At 44.6% G+C, this 24,214-nt stretch overlaps 11 protein-coding genes across 12 annotated transcripts; 5 read left to right on the top strand and 6 right to left on the bottom strand.

The window, feature by feature from the left end:
- Positions 1-101: 101 nt before the first annotated feature.
- On the bottom strand, positions 102-3,009 carry LOC108110579 (CLIP domain-containing serine protease 14D). Its single transcript, XM_041819175.1, has 6 exons — positions 2,932-3,009; positions 1,875-2,637; positions 1,122-1,217; positions 942-1,072; positions 765-872; positions 102-632 (listed from the first exon to the last, which is right to left on the bottom strand). Exons 1-6 carry the CDS (start codon positions 2,981-2,983, stop codon positions 256-258), a joined length of 1,527 nt encoding a protein of 508 aa, XP_041675109.1. The 5' UTR covers positions 2,984-3,009; the 3' UTR covers positions 102-255.
- LOC108110568 (myosin heavy chain IB) lies at positions 740-1,859 on the top strand. The gene is made up of 2 exons (XM_017219668.2): positions 740-848; positions 1,279-1,859. Exon 2 carries the CDS (start codon positions 1,298-1,300, stop codon positions 1,739-1,741), a length of 444 nt encoding a protein of 147 aa, XP_017075157.1. The 5' UTR covers positions 740-848; positions 1,279-1,297; the 3' UTR covers positions 1,742-1,859.
- A 337-nt stretch (positions 3,010-3,346) lies between the features above and the next one.
- LOC108109374 lies at positions 3,347-4,719 on the bottom strand. Its single transcript, XM_017217862.2, has 2 exons — positions 4,222-4,719; positions 3,347-4,164 (listed from the first exon to the last, which is right to left on the bottom strand). Exons 1-2 carry the CDS (start codon positions 4,441-4,443, stop codon positions 3,622-3,624), a joined length of 765 nt encoding a protein of 254 aa, XP_017073351.2. The 5' UTR covers positions 4,444-4,719; the 3' UTR covers positions 3,347-3,621.
- A 598-nt stretch (positions 4,720-5,317) lies between these two features.
- On the top strand, positions 5,318-8,109 carry LOC108110275 (serine/threonine-protein phosphatase 5). Its single transcript, XM_017219265.1, has 8 exons — positions 5,318-5,584; positions 5,802-6,043; positions 6,100-6,250; positions 6,314-6,435; positions 6,489-6,759; positions 6,820-7,270; positions 7,325-7,406; positions 7,463-8,109. The coding sequence occupies exons 1-8, from the start codon at positions 5,401-5,403 to the stop codon at positions 7,520-7,522; spliced, it is 1,563 nt and encodes a 520-aa protein (XP_017074754.1). The 5' UTR covers positions 5,318-5,400; the 3' UTR covers positions 7,523-8,109.
- A 146-nt stretch (positions 8,110-8,255) lies between these two features.
- Positions 8,256-11,843, bottom strand: LOC108110264 (TELO2-interacting protein 1 homolog). Its single transcript, XM_017219255.2, has 5 exons — positions 11,572-11,843; positions 11,017-11,515; positions 9,850-10,956; positions 8,729-9,798; positions 8,256-8,668 (listed from the first exon to the last, which is right to left on the bottom strand). The coding sequence occupies exons 1-5, from the start codon at positions 11,754-11,756 to the stop codon at positions 8,287-8,289; spliced, it is 3,243 nt and encodes a 1,080-aa protein (XP_017074744.2). The 5' UTR covers positions 11,757-11,843; the 3' UTR covers positions 8,256-8,286.
- Positions 11,844-12,012: 169 nt separating this feature from the next.
- LOC108109415 (26S proteasome regulatory subunit 6B) lies at positions 12,013-13,497 on the bottom strand. The gene is made up of 2 exons (XM_017217916.2): positions 12,828-13,497; positions 12,013-12,775 (listed from the first exon to the last, which is right to left on the bottom strand). The coding sequence occupies exons 1-2, from the start codon at positions 13,378-13,380 to the stop codon at positions 12,102-12,104; spliced, it is 1,227 nt and encodes a 408-aa protein (XP_017073405.1). The 5' UTR covers positions 13,381-13,497; the 3' UTR covers positions 12,013-12,101.
- A 228-nt stretch (positions 13,498-13,725) lies between these two features.
- Positions 13,726-16,642, top strand: LOC108110589 (probable Dol-P-Man:Man(7)GlcNAc(2)-PP-Dol alpha-1,6-mannosyltransferase). Its single transcript, XM_017219689.2, has 6 exons — positions 13,726-14,233; positions 14,294-14,426; positions 14,484-14,657; positions 14,716-14,869; positions 14,922-15,293; positions 15,352-16,642. The coding sequence occupies exons 1-6, from the start codon at positions 14,108-14,110 to the stop codon at positions 16,436-16,438; spliced, it is 2,046 nt and encodes a 681-aa protein (XP_017075178.2). The 5' UTR covers positions 13,726-14,107; the 3' UTR covers positions 16,439-16,642.
- A 243-nt stretch (positions 16,643-16,885) lies between these two features.
- On the top strand, positions 16,886-18,446 carry LOC108110358 (mannose-6-phosphate isomerase). 2 transcript variants are annotated; one of them, XM_017219402.2, is made up of 3 exons: positions 16,886-16,977; positions 17,101-17,726; positions 17,780-18,446. In XM_017219402.2, the coding sequence occupies exons 2-3, from the start codon at positions 17,150-17,152 to the stop codon at positions 18,391-18,393; spliced, it is 1,191 nt and encodes a 396-aa protein (XP_017074891.2). In that variant the 5' UTR covers positions 16,886-16,977; positions 17,101-17,149; the 3' UTR covers positions 18,394-18,446. The 2 variants fall into 2 exon arrangements, with proteins under 2 accessions (XP_017074891.2, XP_017074902.2); XM_017219413.2 differs by having other exon boundaries at positions 16,948-17,032.
- A 578-nt stretch (positions 18,447-19,024) lies between these two features.
- Positions 19,025-20,340, bottom strand: LOC108110369 (synaptosomal-associated protein 25). The gene has a single exon (XM_017219422.2). The coding sequence runs from the start codon at positions 20,029-20,031 to the stop codon at positions 19,393-19,395; it is 639 nt and encodes a 212-aa protein (XP_017074911.1). The 5' UTR covers positions 20,032-20,340; the 3' UTR covers positions 19,025-19,392.
- A 258-nt stretch (positions 20,341-20,598) lies between these two features.
- On the top strand, positions 20,599-22,862 carry LOC108110053. The gene is made up of 4 exons (XM_017218932.2): positions 20,599-20,803; positions 20,906-21,494; positions 21,548-22,408; positions 22,547-22,862. Exons 1-4 carry the CDS (start codon positions 20,771-20,773, stop codon positions 22,774-22,776), a joined length of 1,713 nt encoding a protein of 570 aa, XP_017074421.2. The 5' UTR covers positions 20,599-20,770; the 3' UTR covers positions 22,777-22,862.
- Positions 22,810-24,209, bottom strand: LOC108110080 (mediator of RNA polymerase II transcription subunit 6). Its single transcript, XM_017218973.1, has 4 exons — positions 23,604-24,209; positions 23,375-23,549; positions 23,215-23,320; positions 22,810-23,146 (listed from the first exon to the last, which is right to left on the bottom strand). Exons 1-4 carry the CDS (start codon positions 23,783-23,785, stop codon positions 22,860-22,862), a joined length of 750 nt encoding a protein of 249 aa, XP_017074462.1. The 5' UTR covers positions 23,786-24,209; the 3' UTR covers positions 22,810-22,859.
- Positions 24,210-24,214: the final 5 nt, after the last annotated feature.

Genomic DNA, 24,214 nt, shown 5'->3' with positions numbered 1-24,214 from the left:
AGCTCGTTGTCGTTTAAAATTGTTAAATTACTTTACAATATGTAAAAGCAACCCGTAAGAATACAAAATCCATGAATTTAAATGCTATGAATGTAAATTTTATTAGCCTTGCGGTGATTTGAATAGGAAGTTGAACTCTTTTCATTGATCCGTGGTGTATGATTCATGGTTTTATTTATTTGGATGTACTGTGAAGACTTTGGCATTGAGAACTTTGGGTGAGCTTTGCTTGGGTTGAATTCCCAACAAAACTGCTCACATGTCCGTCCCTCCGTTAACGCTACGGATGATCCAATCGGAGAAGCTACTCACTAGGGTGTACACTCCCGGTATTGTGGTTACTCCGCACAGCGTAGGTCCAAAGGCCACGATGCCGATAAGAGTGTGGCGTCCACTTATTCCAAACAGACCCGAGGTTCCGTCATCCATAAATGGTCCGCCACTATCTCCGCGGCACACATCGTTCATCGGCATTCCTTGAGCGCACAGGTGATTCGGGGTGATTACAATGGGCTGTTGGAAGTTCTCGCTGAGACTAGCATAGGCGATAGCGCAGCTAGTGGTGTTCACTATGGGTAAGCGGATAAAGCGCACTCCGGCGGAGGAGTTTGAAGGAGACATTGAGGCATTATCTGCAAAAATAAAATATTAGGTTTACAGCTTTATTCCGTAGTAAGCGACGTTTAGGATTCACTTTGATCGATAGTCAGTTGAAAAGTTCAATCGTCCAGATATATACGCTAAAAAATTGTTTCGAGACTTACTTTCTGGATTCCCTGTACTCCAACCGGCAGCAACTCCCGTTTGACCTATCAGCCTGTTTCCGAGGGTGGTTGATCCGTTTAAGGGTAAGCATATGGGTGTAAGGGCTCCTGGAAAATAGAGAGTTCAAAACTGTTATCAAAAACATATAAAGTAAAGGAAGGTCAAGAAACTCTTACCATCCGTGCTATTGATTCTCAAAAGGGCAATGTCGTTTGCATATCTGGGCTGATCGTAGTTAGGGTGGACCAGTACTCGCTCAATGGCATAAGTGTTCAACCCATCTTCATTCCCCAATTGAACATGAGATCTGCGCGAAAGTTCGTCTTAGAATAGAGTAAATTGTGTTTATAACTTACAGTTCCAAATCGCTAACCAGGTTGATCACACAATGAGCGGCAGTGACGATATAGTTGCTGGAGATCAGGGAACCGGAGCAGCGGAAGCTACTGCGGCTGCTGCCTGAAAATAATTTCGTAATAACTCGTAAGGATTAAAAATGTTCTTGCTTTACAGCTACTGTTCCCAATTTAATATGTGCCCGTGTCCCTGTACCGGAGGGAGTCTACCATCTCAGAGCAATGACTCCCCATCTTGTCCAGCTCCAGTTCCAGGTGGTGGGATAGGCGGCGGTGCTGGGAACGGTGCTGGTCCTAAATCTGGTTCTGAGAAACGTGGTACTTGTGGTCCCAAGCCTTGCGGTGGGACAAAGTGCAATAAATGCGGTAAGGGGGGCCCTGGAGGAAAGGGTGGCCCCGGAGGAAAAGATGGGTCAAAAGGCAAAGATGGACCCGGAGGCAAAGGTGGGCCCGGAGGCAAAGGTGGACCCGGAGGCAACGGTGGACCCGGAGGACCTTTGGGCTTAAAAGCGCCACCAAACAATAGAGGTCCAATGGCATTGGGACTAGGTGCTCTGCTTTTTGCCTTCGGTGTCTACCTTACAATAAAAATGGGAATCGTGGCCAGTGAAATTGGATGAACCTACAAAGGACAGGATTGAACCAGGGTAAGATCCCCAAGGCGGAGTTAAGATGATTCAACAGCGTTGCTTTGATTGCGGGAGGGTATATTAAATTCAAAATTGCGTATTTAATATATTTACTAAGATGTACTCACTTCGGTTTCGATAGGCGATCCTGGCCAGCCACGGATACTGTCCAGCAGAGGCTTGCTCTCCTCCCAGCAGACGACTCTCCAGACTTATTCCGCAAACCTGCGTGCTTTGTTGAATGGTTTGAGGTATAGGTGTGGTGGCTTTGGAGATTGAAGCAGTGTTTGTTGCTATTGTTGTGGGTAGAGTTGTGGTAAACGGTGCCAGGGGAGGACCTTGCTGGAAGTTAGATATTAAATCTTCCTCTCCATGCCGCAGGAAGCGTAGGTCACCGGGAAACACAATAGGCTTGTCCTTGGGGATGGGGCGCGGAGATATTTCCTGCTCACCATGATCTATATGATATTGAAAATGGTGTCCTCTATCAAATCGGCCATCGAAGAATTCTGGTTCCAAGGGCTGCGGGCAGTTACGTTGCTCCTCAAAGTTCCAGTAGTCGTGCAGATCAGCCTCCGCAAGCAGATAATCAGAGTGGGAGTGCCGGCTGCCCTTGCTATCGTCCTCATCTTCCCAAATCCAGCGATCACCAGGCGGAGCAAAACGCATCTTACGACTTGGCTTGGGCGTAGATGACTCATCGGGGTTTTGCTTGCGAGATGTCGGGCAGCACACGAGTAGCTCGAGGCCCTGAAAACCACAGCTGGCGTCATGCACTTTGGCGAATATGGCGGACTGCTCCCCAGGGCCATGATGGAGCAGGAGGCGGGCAAAGGTTGTACATTTGGCCAAGCGGATGCAGTGGCAGGCGGAAACTTGACGATCCCCTAAAATAAGAGCGGACTGGCTGGATGACAAGGCAAGAAATCACTTCTCGAAGGTCAATGTCGGCAACACAATCGCAAGCCAGAAAACCAGAAGTGCCCCCGGCAATTACTCACTTACTTTTTTCGGTTCGGCGTTCGCCATCGTTCGCGCGGTTTATTGCCCTTCGCTTTGCCGATGGGAATTTCTAGTCACCGACCTTGACCTACTTAGCGGGTTGTTCTTTAATTACCCCCTACTATTCAACGTTCGTTTCTTCAGTCTTTCGTTACTTGGAGAACCCCCAGGATACTCACCACTCGGCCAAAGGATGTAGAATAACAGGGTGACGATTACCAGGAGACGCATTTCGAACGATAAAATCAGAAGTTGGGTAGCCGCTACCACAACGTCGCCCGTCCAAGTGCGAAATTGAAATAAATTGGTTCAATCTCCGAGCTAGCATGCATATCTTACTTCCACATCCAGCTCTATTCAGATTTCGATTTCAGCGGCGACGAATCAAAACAAAAAGAGAGCTCGAAAAAAACCAATTATCAGGCCGTAAAGTCAGTTTGGGCCAAAGCCAAAGAGCAGCCGCAGCAGACGAAGAGCAACGACATTGCCGGCTAGCTGAGTAACCGACTAGCAGCCAGAACAGCTCAGTGCAAAACATGTTTAAGCTAGTCTGCCACACTAAAGCTAAAGTCGAGAAATAGGAACAGGACACAGTTTAGTATATGAAACTCTCTTTCGTGTATTATTGAGGCTTACTTTACAGATTATGCTCTTAGGTTAGTCGATAGGTGAACGGGATGAAGGGCTAAAAAACGCGAACAAAGTCTTACTTAGTGGCCAAGCCTAGTTATGGGCTCAGAGATTGGCTTACGTAACTAGAAATGCATCGCGTGGAATGTCAAGTTGCCGATGATGTACAACTAAAATACTTAACTACTCATTAGGTCTTTTTATAGTCGATCTGGTTTGTTATTAACGATCGTGCCGAGCTAAGCCACCGGGGGAACCTCTGCAGAGGCCACAGTGACTGTAACGCTATTCTCGACCTGTTCTACAGGTTCGACAATCGGCTGCGGAGTCGGGGATGGTGATGGAGATGTATTCACCGCAATCGTTGTCACTCCAGCCGCTGGATAATGGCCATTTACATCGGCATGGATATTGCTATCTTCGCTGGTTGGCTCTTCCACGTCGTCGTCATCAACGGGGGTCTCTTGGCCTAATACCGCCGCCAAGCGATTGTCATCAACTTCGGGAGCTGGCTCAGCCTCTTCCATTGCCACTGGCACTGCGACCTCTACCACTTCTGCCACCTCTACCAATGCATGCTCTAGTTCGGAGTCCCCGCCCTCTTCGCTCGTCCCATTTGCATTTAAATGCACAGCTACCTCGCCATTGTGCACGGAATGGGGCCCCCGCAGCTCATTGATGATCTTCTCCCCCACCTTTGCGTCGATCTCGCTGATCTTCTCTTGCAGCTTGCATTTGAACTCGATCGGCCACTTGGGGCTCCATTCACGAAACAGCTTAATCTGCGGACAATGAACCATGAGAAGGGGGAATGAGAAACGGAACTTTCTTTTACTTACGCGGCACTGAAACAGGCTCATAGGCTTGTCCTGTACGGCTGAGTTGGCCAGCGAGTTGACCAAGCCATTTACATGGACGTCGCTAGAGCTACCACTGGAGCCCCGAGCCAGGTACTCCACAAAAACGTAGACAAAGTCATCCCGTTGCAGCTCGCTCCACTCATTGAACCACTGAATAATGTAGCGGAACTCGCCGTCAATTGATAAATTGCTCATCGACATCCCGCTGATGTTTGTTTATATTGCTGTTTCCCACGACGGTGACGCCCTCGCAATTCCTCTATCAAGTTTATAGTTAAATTTAGCGATTCGGTGGCACGGATTGTGATTCTGGAATCGGTTTGTTTCGATGCGGCTGCAACTCCAGACTGCCGTCCAAATTGCTGGCGAGCGCTGTGCTCCAAAGTTACCAGTAAAAGTAAAACCCGTTTCCGCTTCTAATTTTTCCCACAGCTCGGCTTTGTATGCTAGAGATGCGCACACAAGTGAATGTTCTTCACGACGAGCACGAATGCTGGATGCAGAGCGCAAGAGTGCCCCCGGTAAAAATTTTAGCTCATATCTACTCCTTGGGTGTAAGACTATAATCTGTTATTTAAAGCCATTTTTATCGGTAAACAATTTGGCTAGTTGTTCTGGGTGATTAGGTATTTAAGAAGGAAGTATTTAAATTCACCGGTTAATGTAATCCGTTTAACTGTCGTGACACGACAAATTGAAATCACAAAAGCATCTCTTGTGTTAACCTACCTCAAAGCAGCTGATTACCGATAACCACCCACACGCTTGTTATCGATAAGCCGCACCTGCTTAAATTTTAAATAATTAATTGCAAGAAAACTCAGTTTAATAACTTATCCTGATTTTTAAAAATTTTGTTTGCCACTTTTTTTTATATTTTGATTATTTGACACCGCGTTTTAAAATCTTAAAAATTCTAAAATACTTTCCATTTTTTTTTTTATATTTTTTGAAGATTGATCCTAGATCCATAACTTAATTATAATACTTTTCTTTTTTAATGCATGCGATTGAATTGAAACGCTATTTTAAATTTTGGAGGTAATCAGGATTTTTTAGAGCGTTTGGGGAAGAGTCATTTCACCACCTGGTAACACTGCCTTGAACATTTTCAGACAGTAAATAACTTTAAGAAAATCATTTATTACAACAAAAAAGATGTCTTCGTCTGAGCTGGAAATACAAAAGGCTGCCGATGGCCAGCAGGAGCAGCATGTGCCGGCGGGTGCAGAGATTGCGGGCACCAAAGAGCCGGATGCGGATTCAGATGCCAGAACGAAGGCGGAACGCGATTTTGCCGCGGCGGAGCAATACAAAAATCAGGGAAATGATATGCTCAAAAGTAAGTACCTTTGCTCGCCACTTAAGTCATTATGACCACAATAAGTAGACTGCGTGTCACACATAACGCATTTAGGGACTGCACTTACCAAGTGCCCTTTTCGACCTAACCTTAAAACAAAGGCAAACTATGGATGTGTGTGATAATTTACAAGTCTCCCGGAACTCATGGGGGTATAATTAGTACTCTTACTCACACTTTGGGTCTCTCTCCACAGCCAAGGAGTTCTCCAAAGCCATCGACATGTACACCAAAGCCATAGAACTGCATCCCAATAGCGCGATATATTACGCTAATCGATCCTTGGCGCATTTACGCCAGGAAAGCTTTGGTTTCGCACTGCAAGATGGCGTTTCGGCAGTGAAGGCAGATCCCGCCTACCTGAAGGGTTACTATCGCCGGGCAGCAGCTCACATGTCACTGGGAAAGTTCAAGCAGGCCCTATGCGACTTTGAATTCGTAAGTAAACCCCGCCAGAATATTGGGACATCCACTAGACGTTGGATTAATTTTAGGTTGCCAAATGCCGACCTAACGACAAAGACGCCAAGCTGAAGTTCACCGAGTGTAACAAGATAGTCAAAATGCGCGCCTTCGAGCGAGCAATTGCCGTGGATAAGCCTGAAAAGACGCTCTCTGAGATGTATAGGGACATGGAGAACATAAGTATGTAGCTTACCGACCTCTCAGAACATGGAGATATAAATCTTGCCTTTTTTAATCTTTCAGCTATTGAGGACGACTACAAGGGACCACAGTTGGAGGATGGCAAGGTGACTCTGAAGTTCATGAAGGACTTGATGGAGCATTACAAGGGGCAAAAACGATTGCACCGGAAATTTGCCTACAAAGTAAGCGTGTAAGCCTCGAACCCAAAACGGTTTAAATAATATACTTTCTCCAGATACTTTGTGAGATCGATACGTACATGCGTGCTCAACCCTCCCTCGTGGACATCACTGTGCCGGATGAAGAGAAGTTCACGATTTGCGGTGATATTCACGGTCAATTCTATGACCTAATGAACATCTTTGAGATTAATGGCCTGCCCTCCGAGAAAAATCCTTATCTGTTTAATGGTGATTTTGTAGACAGGGGCTCCTTTTCCGTCGAGTGTATATTCACATTGTTCGGCTTCAAGTTGCTGTATCCCAATCACTTCTTCTTGTCGCGAGGTAATATTTTTTTTATTAAGATGTTAATTTAATGAAGAGACAAAATCAAATTTTTTCTAGGTAACCACGAAAGCATCAACATGAACCAAATGTACGGTTTTACTGGTGAGGTCACAGCCAAGTACACCAGCGCTATGGCGGACATATTTACTCAGGTGTTCAACTGGCTGCCGCTTTGCCACTGCATCAACCAGAAAATCCTAGTGATGCACGGCGGACTCTTCTCCACGGACAATGTGACCCTAGACAATATACGGCGTATCGAGCGAAATTGCCAGCCGCCCGAGGAAGGTCTTATGTGCGAACTGCTGTGGTCCGATCCCCAGCAATGGATGGGCCGAGGGCCGTCCAAGCGCGGAGTGGGTATTCAATTCGGTCCAGACGTTACTGAGACATTCTGCAAGAACAATAACTTGGACTACATCATAAGAAGCCACGAGGTTAAGGATATGGGCTATGAAGTTGCCCATAACGGTCAATGCATAACAGTCTTCTCAGCTCCGAACTATTGGTAAGAATTCATATTTGAACTGTAAAACACAAGATAAAACGTTATTTTTTGCAGTGATACTATGGGCAACATGGGCGCATTTATTACTATTACGGGTAACAATTTGAAACCAAATTACAAATCATTCGAGGCTGTGGTAAGAACATTAAAAAAAACGGTCCTAAGGCCAAATAGTAATCGCAATCTTTTTAGCCACACCCCGACGTCAAGCCCATGGCATATGCTAACAGTCTAATGAACTGGCTGGCGTAGTCAGTTTCCAATTAACTTCAGTAGCTAAACATACTCCCACACACCACATACAAATTTACAAACAGCTTGAGAACCCACAACCGCAGAGCAGCCCAGCTTGAAACGATCAAAAGAGAGGAATAGGATTTGGAGATGCTCAATAGACTTTATGCACACTGCGAGCTGCTTCACTACTTAAGTACGAGTATTGCGAGTCAATAAGACGTAGGACGAGAAGAGAGCGTTGATAGGATCAGAATCACAAATACAGAACAGCAATCATTTTATAAATTCAGCTATATTTGATACAGAACGAAATGTTATAGTGTATAGTGGCTTTAGAAGTCGGATGCTAAGTTTTATCGGTGCCAAGCATCTGCGGTACCACTTGTAAGTGAAAATTGAAAGAAAATGTTTGTTTATGCATAGCATTTAGTTATGGCTACCAAATCATAATATACGAGTACATATATAAAATTCTACTTCATTTTTGTTTGTTCCAAACGCTTAATTTGTGTATAAAAACAGTTTTGTTCAACCCTTGCCTTGTTTATATTATAAAAAGTCATTTAAATAAAACTATTCAAGTTAGATACCTCAATATTAAACCTTCAATTTTTTCAATCCAAAAACTACTCTTCTGATATAAGTAACCAGTATGTATCTGATCAAAGTATCCGAAAATGCATAAAAAAGACACCTAGCATTAGAGTCTGTAATGTTAATCGAGTGAACAGAAATCAGAATAGAGCAATTGTGAAATAATAAACACGGTCTGTTCTTTATTAATCAAGGTCGAGTCCACTACCTATTTCGAAGCCCATGCAGCCGAAAATCTGGCTAACGTTAGCCTGGTAATCCTTTAGATGTGCACGCTGCAGTAGCGTCACATAGACAAATGGTCCATTATATGGAACCAGCTTAAGGAAAAACTCCCTAGCAGGCGTTTGTAGATCTTGCGGCTGTGCCTGCGACAGGTAAAGCACAACAGTGCTCATCAGCTCGTGCAGATGTTTTCCGTCTATCTGCAAGCCGAGTATAAAGTCCGCCAGGCTCTGAAGGAGCTTTAGCTGTAGTTTGTACTCCTGAGTCTTGACTTGGGAGGTTTCCATACTGCTGTGCACGCTAGCCGCTTTGAGGAACTGCTTCAATTGAGGTATCACATCGCTGGAAATAACAATGATAACGTTATAAGAAGATACAGTCGCTTCTGAAACAGACACTTACCTAAGGCTTCGTTTAAAAATAAAGTCTTTGGCGTGGACGCCCAGCAAGTGCAATAACGTGAAACAACGATTTATTACCAGTGCGTCTTTTTGCCGGAACTTTTCTACGAGCGGTTGCCACACTAGATGCACCAATGGTAAGAGCTCGTCCTCATAGTCTGCCAGCAATGGCAAGCCACTGGAGAAGCATTCAAGAGCTGCGATCTGCTGGCCCTGGTCAGCGGTGGAGATAAATTTAATTACTTGACCTAATATATCCTTAACCATTTCCACGTGGCGTGGTAAAACAGGTTTTGTGGGTTTCGGTTCTGTGTCATCATCATCTTCGGTGTCATCTTTCGCTGGGTCTTCTGTCATTTCTGCGTCGCCATTTAGATCTTCTAAAATCTGCGGTTTATTAAGTACACTCATCCACGTATTCAGCACACTTTGCTCCTCATCCACTTGCATCGGCAGCTCTGCATTAACCTCTACCGCTGCATCTACTTGCCATTTAGTCACATGATTTAGGAATGCTTTAAAGACGCGTAAATAAGAGTGCACATTGGACGACTGATGTGTTTTGGAGCACTCCTCGCGTATGGTTTGGAATAAGCTGTCCAAGTGGGGCACATTACCCCGAGTGCTATACTGCAGGACGACGGTTAGAATGTCCACGGCTGCGGTACTCTCCGGCGACCGTTTTAGCAACGCATTAAGGTGGAAAGAAATGTAGTCCGTCGAGCACTCGATAAAATGTGAAGGTTCCGCGTATCTAAGAGCTAACTGCATGGAAACGAACGCGAAACTGGCCGCCTGATGAACAATAGTGTTACTGCTCGCTACTTTAAGGAGCACTTTATGCAGACTCGAAAATATATGTCTGTCAAAGGTATCCCCAATAAACTTGGCACAGTGCCCCACTGCATCTAATATTAAGCAGGTGTGCAGAACATTAAACTGAGCGTCTGCTATGGTTACCCGATTTGCAACAACCTCCGTCTGCTCATCGTCTGAATCGCAGTCTTGGGTTCGCACTTCCACTGCCGATGAATAAAGACCAGGAGTACGTTCCTCGAACCAATAGGTGGGCTAAATAAGAATAGTGCTGTAGGTTGTTCAAATTCGATGACCCAGACTCACCTTGTGAACCTTCAGGCGCCACGCCGAGTCCGGCTGAAGTGCTAGGTTCCAATGCTCGTCCCGAAGGATCTGGTGCAGCAGTAGATTAGCAAGCACCAACCGACTTTCCCGAGCCGTTTTCTCCTGAGGCGTGACCATCAGAGTAAGAAGTAGTACACACTCGTTCATAGAAGACGACCGTTGCTGGATAAGTTCTTGACAGTAATCGAAAATGAGACGATTTAAAGATGGCTGAGCCCCTAAAAGAGCTGCAATGTCATATAGGATGTCTACGGTGCGCTTTGATGCGAGATGTTTGAACTGTCGCCATGGCAGCTTGGCCAGTTCGGCGGCTAAGCCTTTAGAATCCCCTACTCGAATGCGACGGAGGGAATATTCCTCGTTTAGTAGGTCCCTTGTGGTTCGTTGGTCTAGAGCTGTAAGCAGACAGGTGACGAACATCTCTAGATTTTTGGGAACCAGCAATAACAACTGCAATTTATCAGTATTGATGTTGCGTAGGAAGCCTTTGAAAAAAAGTAGCTCTGCGAACTGTTCATTATCCTCGCATCGGTGCAGGATGCGTGGCCATTTGTTTAGGTGCGCATCCAGCAGCATTTCAGCATTCTCATCGAATATACCCTGGCTGCTGGGCTGTTGCTGCAAAGTAACCAAAGTTTCTCTACACCGCAGGGCTATTTTTTCGTTTTCGTCCTCAGACAGAGCCAGTACGCTTTCCAGTACATGGACAAAGTTTCCTCTCAAATTGTGGGCACAATGCTTAAGTAGTAGGCAGCACATATCGGAGTAGCTTTCTCTAACCCTAAGCGCAGTGTGTGCCCGTAGAATACTGGTCTCTACGAAAATGGGGCGGAGTCGTCGCGACGTGGCCGCCACCCACTGAATCGATCGAAGTTCCGTTTGCATTTGATGCAGCCGCTCTTCATTCTGTTCGGTGGTGGCCTTTTTGCTGCCGAAAAAGGTGAAATCACATTGCTCAGCGAGATTGTCCCTGGAGTTTTTGAATAGTTTTCGAAATGCATCTACATCGTATCGCATTTTCATGAACTCTTCAGTGGTTTCCTCAAACATGATGCAAATGATACGTCCGAGGGCTTTAATGGCCAACTAAATATAAAGGTGTTTAACATTGCATATTATCCGCGACATGACTTAAGATGCACTCACCGATTTAATGGTCTCGCCGACCTTTTCATCTTTTAGTGATGTTTTAAACAGAACAATAAGCACCTTGGGTAAGAAAATGAAAATGGTATTTGCTACCTGGGCGCGCAGCACCACATCGACGTGATCGGAATCGTCGTGAACGTAGAACGCTAGCATAAGACACTCAATGGCTGATTGTACTAGTTTTCGATACTTTTCCTGCTCAATAATCTCTAGGAGCATAATCAGTATCTGACCAACAACCATCGCTGTCTCCTTAACGTAGAAAGACTCTATAACATCGGTGGTTGAACGACGCAGTGCCTCGAATATGCACTGAATTGCAGCCAGTTTGATTTCTTCGGAAAGATTTGGTCGCATGACAGCCGTCTTGGGTTCGCGAACCTGTTGCAGCACCACCACAAGGATGGAACGCAGGCCCTTTTCATCCACCAGGTATGTTTGAGAGATAATGCGGCTTAGACAGTTCATCAAGGTGGTACGCAGTTCCTGGTTTTCCCTGCAGAAAGCATGAGAGTTTGAGAGGGAAATTGCATTTAATATAGAGTCACTTACCCGGTAAGCTCGTCCAGTTTGAGAACCAGTGGTACTACCGTTTGGACCTGGTAAATGCGCATTTCTCCAAAGTTGAATCCCTCGATTTCGCGCTCCACTAACGACAGTGTGTCCTTGCTGGGCTCTTTGATGAATCCCTCCACCGCAGGCTTTATCTTCGTCACATACCGCTCCAGATGCATCATCTTGGCAGCCGGCAATTAATTTTCGAAAGTAAACAAAACAATGCTGAAAAGAAACCCGGCAAAATCTGTAAAGAAATTTTGAACCAACAGCTGATCTGGCAGTCACATGCAAACGCGCGCGAATCTAACCTACCACCCCATCACCACCCCTTCTGTTATCGGAAATTATCGGTTCTTTCGAGCCGCCCGCCAAACTACCCACACCTTCTTTTTATTCAAATATGGAGATTTATAAAAGATAAGTCAAAATGATATATTACGGGATATTCAAGATTATATATTAAATTAAATAATACTTTTGTAATATCAGATCAAATACCAAACATGGCTGACCAAATAAATCATCTAGCTGTAGAACTCATGTTGAGCATCGTCTTTACGGACGCTGGTTTTGTAACCCTTCTCAAAATCTTTGGCATTGACCACGTAACGATTCTCACGAACTGCATGCATTCCAGCCTCCTGACAAATAGCATTGATGTCGGCATTGGAGATCTTATCAGGTCGTGCAATTATGTCCTCCAGGTCAACATCCTCGCCTACATTCATTTTCGAAGTGATTGTGGTAAAAACCAGACGCTTCTGGCGACGATCCGGCAAGGGAAACTCAATTTTACGATCCAAACGCCCAGGACGCAGTAGAGCTGGATCCAAAGTATCGGCACGATTTGTGGCCATAATAACTTTAATGTTAGTGGTCTCATCAAAGCCATCCATCTGATTGAGCAGCTCCAGTAGAATGCGCTGCACCTCACGATCCGCACCAGTCTGAGCATCGAAGCGCTTGGTTGCAATAGCGTCGATTTCATCAATAAAGATGACTGATGGAGCATTTTGCTTGGCCAGGCGAAAGAGATCCCTCACCATACGTGGTCCTTCACCTAAATATTTTTGGACGAACTCGGAGCCCACAACTCGGATGAAAGAGGCAGTAGTATGATGGGCTACTGCTTTAGCCAGCATGGTTTTACCGCATCCAGGTGGTCCAAAAAGAAGCACGCCACGCGGCGGATCAATGCCTAAAAAATGTCTGATAAGAAGGGACAACTAACATACATTGGGCTTACCAACCAATCTGTTTGTATAACTGGGCGTGGGTCAGAGGTAGCTCAACGGCCTCACGAATCTCCTGCTTCTGCATGTCTAATCCCCCAATGTCCGAATAGTTGACATCGGGTCTTTCTTCCGGCGACAGCATCGATATGGTACTATCCGCCTCTGGCGGCACCAAATCCACAAGGCAATTACTCTGCTTGTGAAGAGCCACCGACGATGATGGCTTAAGTTGCTCCCTGTCAATGGTGGAAAGGACGCGAACGTAATAATTCGACCCAGTGGTGGAGGCCACTATACCATTGTTTTCATCCACTGCCTCCAGAAACTGTCCAATGATCAGGGGAACAGCCTTTATGCGCTTTACCTCCTCCTGGGCGTGTATAAACTCTTTTTTAAGGTTTCGCTGCTCCTCCTTAATGTAATCCTCCTGTACCTGAATGAGTTCCAATTCCATCTGTAGCTTTTTGTAAAGCACATACAGATCAAGCGGATTAAGTCCCTCGTATTTCGGCAGTGACTTTTCGTGAAACTGAGCAATTTCCTCTTTCAACAAACGCATTTTAGACATCTTATCCCTTTAAAGGATTGAAAGAAAAGGAGAATGTCTTTGGATTTTCAAAAGTTAAGTCAGAGTAGAGTTGGGGAGCTATCGATAACAGCTAAGCAGAATGTGAAATGGCAAAAGCCTACCCGACTTCAAGGACGTAGCCAGGAAATATTTTTGAAGGAAATTTTGAAATTTATTGTATATGTGACTTATTATTCAAAAAAAATTTGAAATACATTACAAGGTTAACAAGAAAAGGACAAGCTTTTTTCTTATATATATAAAAAAATAGTACATGTATTACGACCCATTCTCCAACGGAATTCGTTGCAATGTGAATAGCAATCAGCTGACACACCGACCTGTTGTTTTTCTTGCTCTTGCTTTTGTTGTGGTGGCTTTTCTGACTCCGACGTGGAACGATCTATTTATATATTTATTTTGGTTTATTTTGGAACCACATATTCAGTTCTGTTCGGCATAGGATATATATATGCTTAAACATTGGCACTTTCTGTGAGACTGTAAAACATTTGCTCAAGGAAAGGTTGATAAATATCAACGTTGTGCAACGCCGGCCGGGATTAAAATTGTCGTTGGATTGCATTGGCTAAACAAAAGATATAGATTTTTCAACGAATAATAATATATGGAAATCGGTGTCAAAACAAATATGGCCATTATGTAACGCTTTGATTCATGCTCCAGTATATATAGAACACCGGTAACACCTAAAGGTCGGATCACGATGGACGTCCTGGTGTTTCTGACGGCGGCGGCCCATCTGGTTTACACGCCCTTTACGAAAGTGGAGGAGAGTTTCAATCTGCAGGCCATGCACGATATTTTGTATCTGCGGAACAACTTTACGCAGGTGCAAAATAAAGCCTCTATAAAGCTCCTGACATTTCACTGATCAATTGCTAATTTCCAGTACGACCATCATGACTATCCAGGAGTGGTACCCCGCACCTTCATCGGCCCTCTAGTGGTTTCAATGATCTCAGCCCCGTTCGTTCTTCTCTTTGAGACTCTGAACATCAACAAGTTCTGGGCCCAATATGTAGGTAAAAGCAGCGTTTCTACAAATAATTCCCGAATATGAAATGATTATGATTCCATAGTGCGTCTTGTCCTGGCTGGAGCCATCTCCGTAGGGTGGAATAATCTGCGACAGGCAGTGACCAAGATCTACGGCGTTGAGGTGCGCCTATGGTTCACAGCAATCACCATTTCGCAGTTCCACTTCATGTTCTATATGACGCGGCCTCTTCCTAACATTTTTGCCCTGCCCTTGGGTAAGTCTATTTCGTAGCCTATGCTTTGTATCCGATTTTATTCGATTGATGTTTGCAGTGCTCTTTGCTATCGCCTACTGGTTGCGCGACCAGCACAGGCCTTTCGTCATTTGCTCTGGCATATCTATCCTTGTATTTCGCTTCGAGTTGGCTTTATTTTTGGGACTTTTGCTGATGGTAAGCCTCCTGCAGCGCAAATTCTCCATTGACGGGTGAGGTGATCAATCTTTACCTACTATTTAATACTAATTTGTTTATTTATAGTCTGCTCAAGATTGCTCTACCAGCGGGTATTTGCATACTGGCAGCCACAGTTCTGGTGGACTCGTTCTTCTGGCGCCGCCTGCTTTGGCCCGAAGGCGAGGTGCTGTGGTACAACACTATACTCAACAAGAGCTCCAACTGGGGCACATCGCCCTTTCTCTGGTACTTCTACTCTGCATTGCCGCGTGCTATGGGTGCATCGCTGCTATTTTTACCCATAGGCATGATTTTGGAGCCACGAATTCGTCCATTGGCCTTCTCCGCTTTACTCTTTGTCTTGCTGTACTCCATTTTGCCCCACAAGGAACTGCGTTTCATTATTTACGTGTTTCCAGTTCTGAACATTGCAGCGGCTTGCGCCTGCCAACGCATGTAAGTTTAATATTATTTAAAAGATTGAAAATTGTTTCCTGATTTGTTCCTTGTTTAGTTGGATAAACAGCGCCAAATCAACGTGGCATAGTCTCCTAGCACTAGCCTGCGGAGCTCATCTTCTGTTAAATGTGCTAATGACGATCTTTTTGCTTGTCATTTCGGGCACAAACTATCCAGGCGGAGCAGCTCTTTCTCGCTTGCATCGCTTGGAGGCTGGATCACCAAATGTTTCCGTGCACATTTCCAACTTGGCCGCTCAGAGTGGTGTATCTCGTTTCATGGAAATACACGATGATTGGACCTACAGCAAGGACGAGTCAATGAATTACACTCAAGCGGATCTAAAGGGGTACACCCATCTCTTGGTGGAGGCGAAAAACAAGCAAAACACGGAACTGTGGGCATCGCTCCAGAATGAGTATGACACTGTAGAGTTCGTAGACTGTTTCAACAGCATCGGCATTCAATATAACTCACTATTGCCGGTGCGAATTAAAACGAAGCCTTGCATTGGAATACTTAAAAAGAAACCAGCGCCACCAAAGGAGAAAAAAAAAACGAAGGAGAAAAAGATAAAAACTAAGGTGCCCACGGTTGAGGAAGTTACTCCCTCGCCACCTGTTAAAGATATTCCAAAGGTCCGCGAAGAGGCAAAGATTAAACCCACTCTACAAGTGGATTTGGAAGATGACGATGGCATTGTGGCAACTGTAGAGGAAATGTCCTTAGAACAGGAAACGAACATCGAACCGGAAGCTGAAGCTGAGGCAGAAGCAATCGAAACGCCTGCTAAAGAGATAAACTTCCAGGAGCTGCGAACCCTTGCATTAGGACAAGCGACAAAAAAATCGAGAGCAGCCACCAAGTTGAAAATACGAAAGATTATCGAGCAGCACTACCTAGCCAAGGGCAAACAAATCGAAAACGACTCCACGGAGCAGACTCAAAAAACCCCAGGACGCCCGGGATTGCGGCAATCTGTTAAATCAATTATAAAGCAGGAGAGGATCAAGGAAATGATCGAGCAGATCGCTACGATGGACCTGACACGCATCTGCGATTTGGAAAAGACATCGACAAAGGACTGTTTGAAACAGGTCATTGACAAAATAGATGACAGTGAGGTCGTGAAAACCAAATGACAAAACTTACCCTATTTTCAAATGTTTATAAGTTTAATGATGTGTTTGTAAAAAAAACTAATAAAAAGAAAAATAATTTTTATAAATTAACATGTAATCTGATATTCAAAAAAGTAAATATTTGATAAAATATTTATTTTTTTTGTATATGAATGACAGACAGACTTATTAAAGATGAACCAACGTTCGAACTTTTATAGAAAACTTTCTACATTTTTTTTTTTCAAAATTGGCGCTAAATGTGCATATAATAAATTGGTTATATTGAAGATTGTGTTCAAATTATTTGAATTTCAGTTAAATACATAAAAAGTGAATATTTCAATATTATTGTTCTGTTAACTTAAATAAACCATCTAAATATTTAATAATTTAAAATGGAAATCAATTTAAAATCCATTCCTGCGTGATTCGTGCCTATGCATTTTTCCCATCTCTAACGTGAAAGCGATATTTAAATTAACAGTAGTGTGGTCCTACTAATTTTTTCGGCAGTTAAACCTAAATTAAAAAATCACAGGAGCCGGTGTCTATTTTAGGTTTGATAACCCGCCAATTGCAGATAGCGCCGCATGCGCAAACAAATGCGTTGCAGTAGTGTTTCAACCACTGGCAAACTCCCACGCAGGCACAACAATCATATGTTTTCTTATCACCTTCAGGTTGACCTCAGTCGAAGTACGGAATTCGGAAGGAAAACACTGTGCTGAAATGGAGCTGACAGGTTGGGTAAAGAACTACGATTGGGGGCGCAAGGGCATCCACTCGGCTGTGGCCCAATTGGCCATGGCCAATGATCCCGACTTCCGGCTAAACGAGGAGGAGACCTACGCGGAAATGTGGATGGGCACCCATGTGTGCGGCGTGTCCGTGGTCAAGGAAACCGGCGAGACATTGGATCGCGTGCTGAAAAAAGATCTTTCCTACCTGTTTAAGGTTTTGAGCATCAACAAGGCACTCAGCATCCAGGTTCATCCAAACAAGTGCGAAGCGGAGCGGCTGCACAAGGAACGACCAGAGATATACAAGGATCCTAACCACAAGCCAGAGCTGGCCATCGCCCTCACGCCCTTTTTGGCCCTAGTGGGTTTCTTGCCGGCCGAAGACATCAAGGACTACATTGATGAGTTCCAACCACTAAGTAAACTGATTGGCGATGAAGCTGTTAATCAGATCCACGAATCACCTGATAGTCAAAGCGTTAAGCTGTGCTACGAGAAGCTGATGAAAACGGATGAGTCATTGATAGCCAAATGCATCAGTGAGATAGCTAAGGATTATCAAAAAGGTGAGCCAATCTGAGTAATCTTCTTAATCTTTCTAAAACATTTTTGTCAACAGAATTGAAGTCCAACGATCTTCTAGAGGTTTTCACCAAGATCAACAAAGACTTTCCCGGAGATGTGGGCGTACTGTCGCTGTTCTTCCTCAATCTAGTCCACTTGCAGCCTGGCCAGGCGATCTACCTGGGAGCCAATGAGATCCACGCCTACTTAGACGGCGACTGCGTGGAGTGTATGGCCTGTTCAGACAATGTGATACGGGCAGGGCTAACTCCCAAGTACAAGGATGTAGACCAGTTGCTGAACTCTGTCATTTTCGAAAGTTCTATCAAAGATCGCAAGGAATTCATTCCATATCGCATAGATGAGCAGGTCAAGGTGTATATTCCTCCAGTATCCGATTTTGCAGTGATTAATGTGAACATTGATCACAGTTTGGAATCGTATAAACTGGAAATTCAAGCCTTCGGTTCCATACTAATAGTTCTAAAGGGATCCCGCACCCTAAAGCTGAAAACTCAGCAGGGAGACAAGGAGATCGTGTTGACCCGCGGCAGCATTGTATACATTCCCGTTGAGGCAGCGCCGGAAATCGAATTCGCCAAGGCCGAAGATTGCGACGAAGACTTCAGCGGCTACATAGCAACCAGCAACTACTTTCGAGTGCCCTAAAATTCTCAGTTTATCTTAATCTTTTGTAAAGTGCAATAAATTCATAAACACGGTTTGCTGGTGAATTAATTTATTTTCAAATAATTGCAAGTTAAGAGCTAAGAATATAAGCTAAAGTGGCAATAGTAGCGATAAATAAGTTATCTAATCAATTGGCTATACTCGTTCGTAATACATATAATAGTTAACGAGAAATATCTTGCGCACAAACAGGTAGTTTCTTAAATATTTGGGATTATTGCAATCAACAATTTTGTACTTAATCTACAGCTACGAAACTCAATCGGTTACATTCACTGGGAGATTAAGTATGAACGTTTATATATATGTATAAGAAGCAAAGAGGTTCGAGTGCAAATCTAGAGTAATTCAATAGAATCTGTGCTTGGACTATTGGGCTTACGAAATGCCCGATTACATGGCCTACTTAAAAAGGGTTAACAATGGAGAACATAAAATTGGCTACGATATGATACCGCTTGTCTTTGTTAAGTTTTCGGCGTCCGGCGGTTGCGGTGGTTCTACGAATTGTAAATACATCAATTCACATTTATCCATCTCAGCAGTTGCTTGGTTTGATTTCACAAAGTTCGGTAAAATGCTCAAAAAGTTTGTACCAAAAACAGAGTACATCATACGGTAAATCTCATAATAAATGGTTTCCGGCAACTGGTTGTTGCCATTTGTACACGAGTGTAGTAATAGTAAGTAGTTAGTATTTTGGATCGCGTATATATATAGTTGTAGAAAGTAGTTAGTTCATCCGGCTAGACGTCAGCTCGTAGTGCTTGTAAGTAAATGGGTCTTATTACGCTTGTGTCTGCCAGGAGCTGTTACTGGTGGCTACTTGTATATGTATATAATATATGGTATAAATAACGCAATGCCACCTGCTACGGTTTGTGCCCACAACATTGGTTCGTTTCCCTAACAAGATAGAAGCGGAGGTGACTGGCTATCGTGTTTACTATTGATTAGGGACGTGTCCTTTGTGCATATTTAACTTTTGAGCAGGTTATTGGCGCGTTTGTTGACGCCGTCCATGCGAATGTTGTTCGCATCGCCCTTAGCATTGATGCGGTCCACTTGTTTATTTTGGTTCTCTAGCTCAGAGCCCATGTCGAGAGCCATGTTGCGCAGATTGCCCAGCATAGAGTTGACTTGTCCCAAGTTCTCGTCCATTTCATCCTCGCGTGCATCATTTGTGATTCTGGCCACATAGCCCGACTGCGCTGGAGCACCCATTCCGCCGCGCTCCCGCTCATCAATAACCCTCTGCGGTTGGCTGGCAACGATCTTGCCATCGTCATTGGCCTTCCAAGCGCTCTCTCCGTCGTCCTTGATGTTTACCTTTTTCCAGGGCAGAACGCAGATGCCACAGCACTTTTCCATGCCACTCAAGTTCTTCTCCGCCTCCCTCATGTCCGCGTTAATTCGGTCCATGCCCTCCTCAATCCGATCCAACTGCTCGCCCTGGTCATCCAAAGCCACTAGTGTCCGGATTCCCGCTTCCTTGCTCTCATCCATAAGACTGAGCATTCGGCGCGTGCTTTCCAGGGATTCATCAGCCACCTGACCTGACTTAAACTGCAGCTCCTGCAGTTCCGTGCGCGGTTCGGCATTCTCTACGGCGGCCATTTCGGGAATATTTGATGAGACGACTTATACGCTTAGCAAGTGGTTGCGAAGCAAGACGGTTGTCTTATTATTTTTTGGGTGGGGAAATCTGAACAGTGACTCACAGTCGCAAAACCTGAATAGACCTTTTGAACTGATTCAATGTGCGACTTCGGTGGATATGTAATTGGGCGGGGTTAAGCTCGATTGTGCTTGTTACGTAGGAACTTATTCACACGATTTTGATAATTTATTTGCAAATATATTAATTTTTCACACACAACAAAATGCCAATTGTATACATATGCGAATTAGAGTGACCGTGATGGACGTGATATTTTGTCAGTGTGGCCAAAACTGAACACATATCTAAGGCACTTACCTTGGTAAGAGTATGTGCTTGGTCATAAGTTTATTAAATTGTAAAAACATAGTTTTGATCTAGTAACTACAGCACCAGTAATCATAAAATTCGATTAAAAAAATATGTATTTTACCATTAAACCCTACTGAATAACATCTCTAGTTATGCTGTAAATAAATATTTCATTTTTGTTATCACTTCGAAGCCAGTAATTTCTTCCGACGCCGTTGCGATCATTATTGCGCGCGCAGTGTTGAAAAGTGTGTTTGAAATATTAACGCTTTGTTTTTTTTCGGTACAGCGTCGGTCTTCAGTTGCTCTAGTTATATTTTTATATTGTGTTTAATCTTTTTCATCATCCGTGTGGCATATTGGTCAAAGATATATTAAGCCATCATGGACAATTCACGCAGATCGATGGGGGGAAAGGCAAGTACATGGTGGTTTTTGTGGGTGCCGCATCCTTGGGATATAATTTTTCGAAAGTGATTTCGGACATACGACATAACATAATCATTTCAACCCCTTCAGATGGATTCCCGTCTTTCATCGATGGCCAACGATGAGAGCACAATGTACCTATCCTTCGATGCGGAAGACACTTTGTCTGGCGCAAAGTGGCAGTCCGCCATGGTCACTCAGAGCAGCCAGTTTCTAGAGGTTTACACTAGCAAAATAGAAGCCAATGGGGAAAGGGCTCCTGATGACAAGGACCTCAGGCGCACCGTCCTGAAAGATCTGCAGCATTTGACCGTCGGTGAACCGGACCAGAACTCGCCACTTCGCCCATTTGACAAGAGCATTTTTAACCGTCATAACGCCTTGAGCTCCACTCCCTCAAAAGACAATGCGTCAACAGACTCGCAACCAGTAATGTGCATGGACTTGACCCACGTCGAAGACAAGGAGAATACCCAGCCAGATGACAATCATACTGGTGGCGATAACTCAACGCTGTCCAGTTCCGTCGACCTAACTGCCAATACTGTTAAAGCAAACACCCTAAAGACTGGGGATGCTACTATGGACAATGTCTCATTGCAGGAGGCTCCAAAGACCCCCGCTCCTAGCCAAGTTTATCCTTTAAGTGCTAACGTGGTGCTGGAAAACATCACTGAAGGTTAGAATACACTATTAAAATGTTACGCCTTCTGTTACCACCTTTATTTGCAGTCTCCAACGAAGGCGTATCCATGCTGGTCTCGCCCCCAGCTGAAAAGGAAATAGCGCAAGTCACCGAGGTGGTAAACGAAGTCACTGAGCTGATTGCTAAGGCTATGAAGATCTCCAGCGACGCTGTGAAGCCATCGAACTCCAAATTAAAAGTGGAGGTAGGCAAAAAGAGGCAGTCCATTGCCTCCACATATTCGGGGAGCCTGCCGCGTCCTCGCCGCTCCTATCTGCCCACCACCAGTGCAGAGACGCGTACCTACTCTTTTAAACAGCGTATGTCTGTTGTGGTTAAGACCACGCTTAATAGTCCCGCTCGCAAGCTAAGTGTAGGTGGGGGTGTGGCAGTTAGTCGCCGTAGCTGCTTACCAGTTTCCAAGCTCTCTAAAGGGACAAATCGCAAATCGATAACTGTAACTAGCATCCGATCACCCCAGAAGAGTATCCCAAAAGTGGCCAAGCCGCCGGCCAAAAGTATTCCAGACACGGTTTTCAATTGCAAAAATTGCGAAGCTACCTTCCGCTTGAAGTCACTACTCGATGTACATATGCGTATGCACGATCTGGCGGATAATGGACCCAAGTCCCTGAAACGCCTTAATACTAATCCGAGCGTCGTGGGCAGCTCGAAGAACCGCTGTAAGTTTTGCGACAAGAACTTTGCCCTAGAGCGCGCCTTGCATATCCATCTGATGCAGAATTGCGACAAAATACCGCCATCCGAAAAGCGCAAACTGCAGTTTACTGAATTAAACCATGAGAAAAAGGCCCAGCTGCCAAAAATTGGTGTTACCAGTGCGATTATTCAACCAGTGCCAATGCCACCGAAGCCACAGCATCGTATGAGCACGGTTCCAAGAATGGGTAATATTTCAAGTAACGCAACAAGCACACTCCTTAATGGAAACGCCGAAATGAAATCTTGCAAAAGCATTTACTAACTCGGATTTCCCTTAAACGGTGCTTTTTCATTCCCATATTTTAATAATTTTTTATTTACAGCTTCCTTGAATTCGACCCCATCTATGGCCCCGCCATCGGTCAAAAAAGTTCCCAAGAACGTGGCACATGCCGGCGTCTACCGCACTCCCACAAAGACTGTGCCCTGTCACATCTGCAAGCAGTCCTTCAAGAGCATACTCGAGTTCACTAATCATAGCCTGACCGTGCATGCAAAGAGCCAACTGAAGGAGTCCGCTGACGGAAAGGACGCACAGAGTGCCAAGGATTAAATCAAATGATTCGTGTGTAGCCTAGTCTAGGTCTAAGTTAAATGTACTTTAATCTCTCCCAGTTTAAATGCACATTAACCAAATCACTTGCTCTTCTTTTCGGGCGGTGGTTTCATGTCTACACCCTCCGTTTTGATGTCCAGTGGTCCCGTAGCATTGTTCATATCTGCGGCGTTTCCAGCAGGGTTTAACTCTTCACCCGATGGCAGCGGCTGCTGGAGATTCTGCAACATTGGTGGTATGGGTGGGGGAAATTTTCGCAGTAGTTCCGCAAGTAGCATGTCCACGCGCTGCTTCTGAAACAATGTGCCGCTGTTCTCATCCTTCGCCGAGTTGGCGTCCTTCTTATCAGACTTGGATTTGTCAGACACTAGAAATACGTTTGGTTAGAGAAAAATACTCATTTTGGCTATTCCCATTCACGTTTTCCATACTTACAAACTTTATTAGAGGAGAAGTCCCAAGTGTATCCCTTGTTGGGATGGTATCGGGCATAGCTGCTGGCTTCTTCAAATGCAGATTGCAGGTTCACCACTGTGTTGAGCTGGAAAAATAGCCATTAACCAGATAGTTTGTTTACCCAAGCGATTATACATACTATGCGGGCGTTGATGACGTTTGCTAGATCGGGTGCCTTGTAGACCGTGCCACCGATGATGTAGTAGTCGGCTATGGGAGTAGCCTCCGAAGGGTTATGCCGGTGTTGCTTACGAATGACATAGAGAATAGGTTCCGCAACATGTAGCAAAATATATTCCAGACCAATCATGTTGCTAGAGGAGGAAGGATAATTAATTTGCCATTTGTCAATATGATATGAAACCTACTGCAGGTGCTCCGGACCAAGACGCTGCATCCGAACAGTCTCGTTATTGCACATATGGTCGTAAAAAGGATTCGATTTGCGACAGAAGTAGTCCATGACGCTCTGCGGGCTTAAGGTGGCCATCATTTGGGTGTCGTGCCAGGAAAGGTGGAGGTGGTCGTTGGTCATTTGTCGACTGGCCATTATGGATGTAGGGGATGCACGTGCTCTTTAGTGGGATGTAAATGTGGGAAGTGGCTGCAATGTATTCTCGCTTGGCAATGACAACGACTAATTTGTAGGTCAATGACGTTGAGCGCTTCTTTTTCCTATTCCTATTCCTAGCGATCGCTTTGTTTACAAGCTATTTTCGGCCGCACGCTGCCAATTGGAAACTGTCGGTGGCACTTTTTTGATTTATTTGTTGTGTAATAATTAATTTAGCAGGCTGTGGCGTACGCTGCTCTCGCTTTACCAACTCCGCGTTAATACTGTAAGTATTTGGCTGTTTAGATGCCCTTTATAGCGTGCTTTTATTGTGTTTTCAACTTGTGTTTTTGCCTTGCGCTCGTTAAAAAAACCATTTTGTTGTTATTTTTGCTTGGCCAAAACGCGCGCACCTTACAACACTAT

This window comes from Drosophila eugracilis, unplaced genomic scaffold (genome assembly GCF_018153835.1).
Source record: "Drosophila eugracilis isolate 14026-0451.02 unplaced genomic scaffold, ASM1815383v1 contig_47, whole genome shotgun sequence".
Classification (NCBI taxonomy): Eukaryota; Metazoa; Arthropoda; class Insecta; order Diptera; family Drosophilidae; genus Drosophila; species Drosophila eugracilis.
The sequence above is the reverse complement of the archived record's forward strand: the minus strand, read 5'-3'. Positions and strand labels throughout refer to the sequence as shown.

Bases quoted from the DNA above. Each gene is read 5' to 3' on its own strand.
- LOC108110568 (XM_017219668.2), top strand. From the start codon at position 1,298: ATGTGCCCGTGTCCCTGTACCGGAGGGAGTCTACCATCTCAGAGCAAT.
- LOC108110579 (XM_041819175.1), bottom strand. From the start codon at position 2,983: ATGCGTCTCCTGGTAATCGTCACCCTGTTATTCTACATCCTTTGGCCG. The intron at 1,073-1,121 runs GTAAGTTATAAA...ACTTTCGCGCAG, and splicing joins CTGGTTAGCGATTTGGAACT to ATCTCATGTTCAATTGGGGA. The intron at 873-941 runs GTAAGAGTTTCT...TCTATTTTCCAG, and splicing joins GAGAATCAATAGCACGGATG to GAGCCCTTACACCCATATGC.
- LOC108109374 (XM_017217862.2), bottom strand. From the start codon at position 4,443: ATGTCGATGAGCAATTTATCAATTGACGGCGAGTTCCGCTACATTATT. The intron at 4,165-4,221 runs GTAAGTAAAAGA...CATTGTCCGCAG, and splicing joins TGAGCCTGTTTCAGTGCCGC to ATTAAGCTGTTTCGTGAATG.
- LOC108110275 (XM_017219265.1), top strand. From the start codon at position 5,401: ATGTCTTCGTCTGAGCTGGAAATACAAAAGGCTGCCGATGGCCAGCAG. The intron at 6,436-6,488 runs GTAAGCGTGTAA...TACTTTCTCCAG, and splicing joins ACCGGAAATTTGCCTACAAA to ATACTTTGTGAGATCGATAC. The intron at 7,407-7,462 runs GTAAGAACATTA...CAATCTTTTTAG, and splicing joins ACAAATCATTCGAGGCTGTG to CCACACCCCGACGTCAAGCC.
- LOC108110264 (XM_017219255.2), bottom strand. From the start codon at position 11,756: ATGATGCATCTGGAGCGGTATGTGACGAAGATAAAGCCTGCGGTGGAG. The intron at 10,957-11,016 runs GTGAGTGCATCT...CTTTATATTTAG, and splicing joins TCGGCGAGACCATTAAATCG to TTGGCCATTAAAGCCCTCGG. The intron at 8,669-8,728 runs GTAAGTGTCTGT...TGTTATTTCCAG, and splicing joins ATTTTTAAACGAAGCCTTAG to CGATGTGATACCTCAATTGA.
- LOC108109415 (XM_017217916.2), bottom strand. From the start codon at position 13,380: ATGTCTAAAATGCGTTTGTTGAAAGAGGAAATTGCTCAGTTTCACGAA. The intron at 12,776-12,827 runs GTTGGTAAGCCC...GACATTTTTTAG, and splicing joins CCAGTTATACAAACAGATTG to GCATTGATCCGCCGCGTGGC.
- LOC108110589 (XM_017219689.2), top strand. From the start codon at position 14,108: ATGGACGTCCTGGTGTTTCTGACGGCGGCGGCCCATCTGGTTTACACG. The intron at 14,234-14,293 runs GTGCAAAATAAA...GCTAATTTCCAG, and splicing joins TGCGGAACAACTTTACGCAG to TACGACCATCATGACTATCC. The intron at 14,658-14,715 runs GTAAGTCTATTT...TGATGTTTGCAG, and splicing joins CATTTTTGCCCTGCCCTTGG to TGCTCTTTGCTATCGCCTAC.
- LOC108110358 (XM_017219402.2), top strand. From the start codon at position 17,150: ATGGAGCTGACAGGTTGGGTAAAGAACTACGATTGGGGGCGCAAGGGC. The intron at 17,727-17,779 runs GTGAGCCAATCT...TTTTGTCAACAG, and splicing joins AGCTAAGGATTATCAAAAAG to AATTGAAGTCCAACGATCTT.
- LOC108110369 (XM_017219422.2), bottom strand. From the start codon at position 20,031: ATGGCCGCCGTAGAGAATGCCGAACCGCGCACGGAACTGCAGGAGCTG.
- LOC108110053 (XM_017218932.2), top strand. From the start codon at position 20,771: ATGGACAATTCACGCAGATCGATGGGGGGAAAG. The intron at 21,495-21,547 runs GTTAGAATACAC...CTTTATTTGCAG, and splicing joins GCTGGAAAACATCACTGAAG to TCTCCAACGAAGGCGTATCC. The intron at 22,409-22,546 runs GTAATATTTCAA...TTTTATTTACAG, and splicing joins GAGCACGGTTCCAAGAATGG to CTTCCTTGAATTCGACCCCA.
- LOC108110080 (XM_017218973.1), bottom strand. From the start codon at position 23,785: ATGGCCAGTCGACAAATGACCAACGACCACCTCCACCTTTCCTGGCAC. The intron at 23,550-23,603 runs GTAGGTTTCATA...TTCCTCCTCTAG, and splicing joins CTTGGTCCGGAGCACCTGCA to CAACATGATTGGTCTGGAAT. The intron at 23,321-23,374 runs GTATGTATAATC...CTATTTTTCCAG, and splicing joins ACGTCATCAACGCCCGCATA to CTCAACACAGTGGTGAACCT.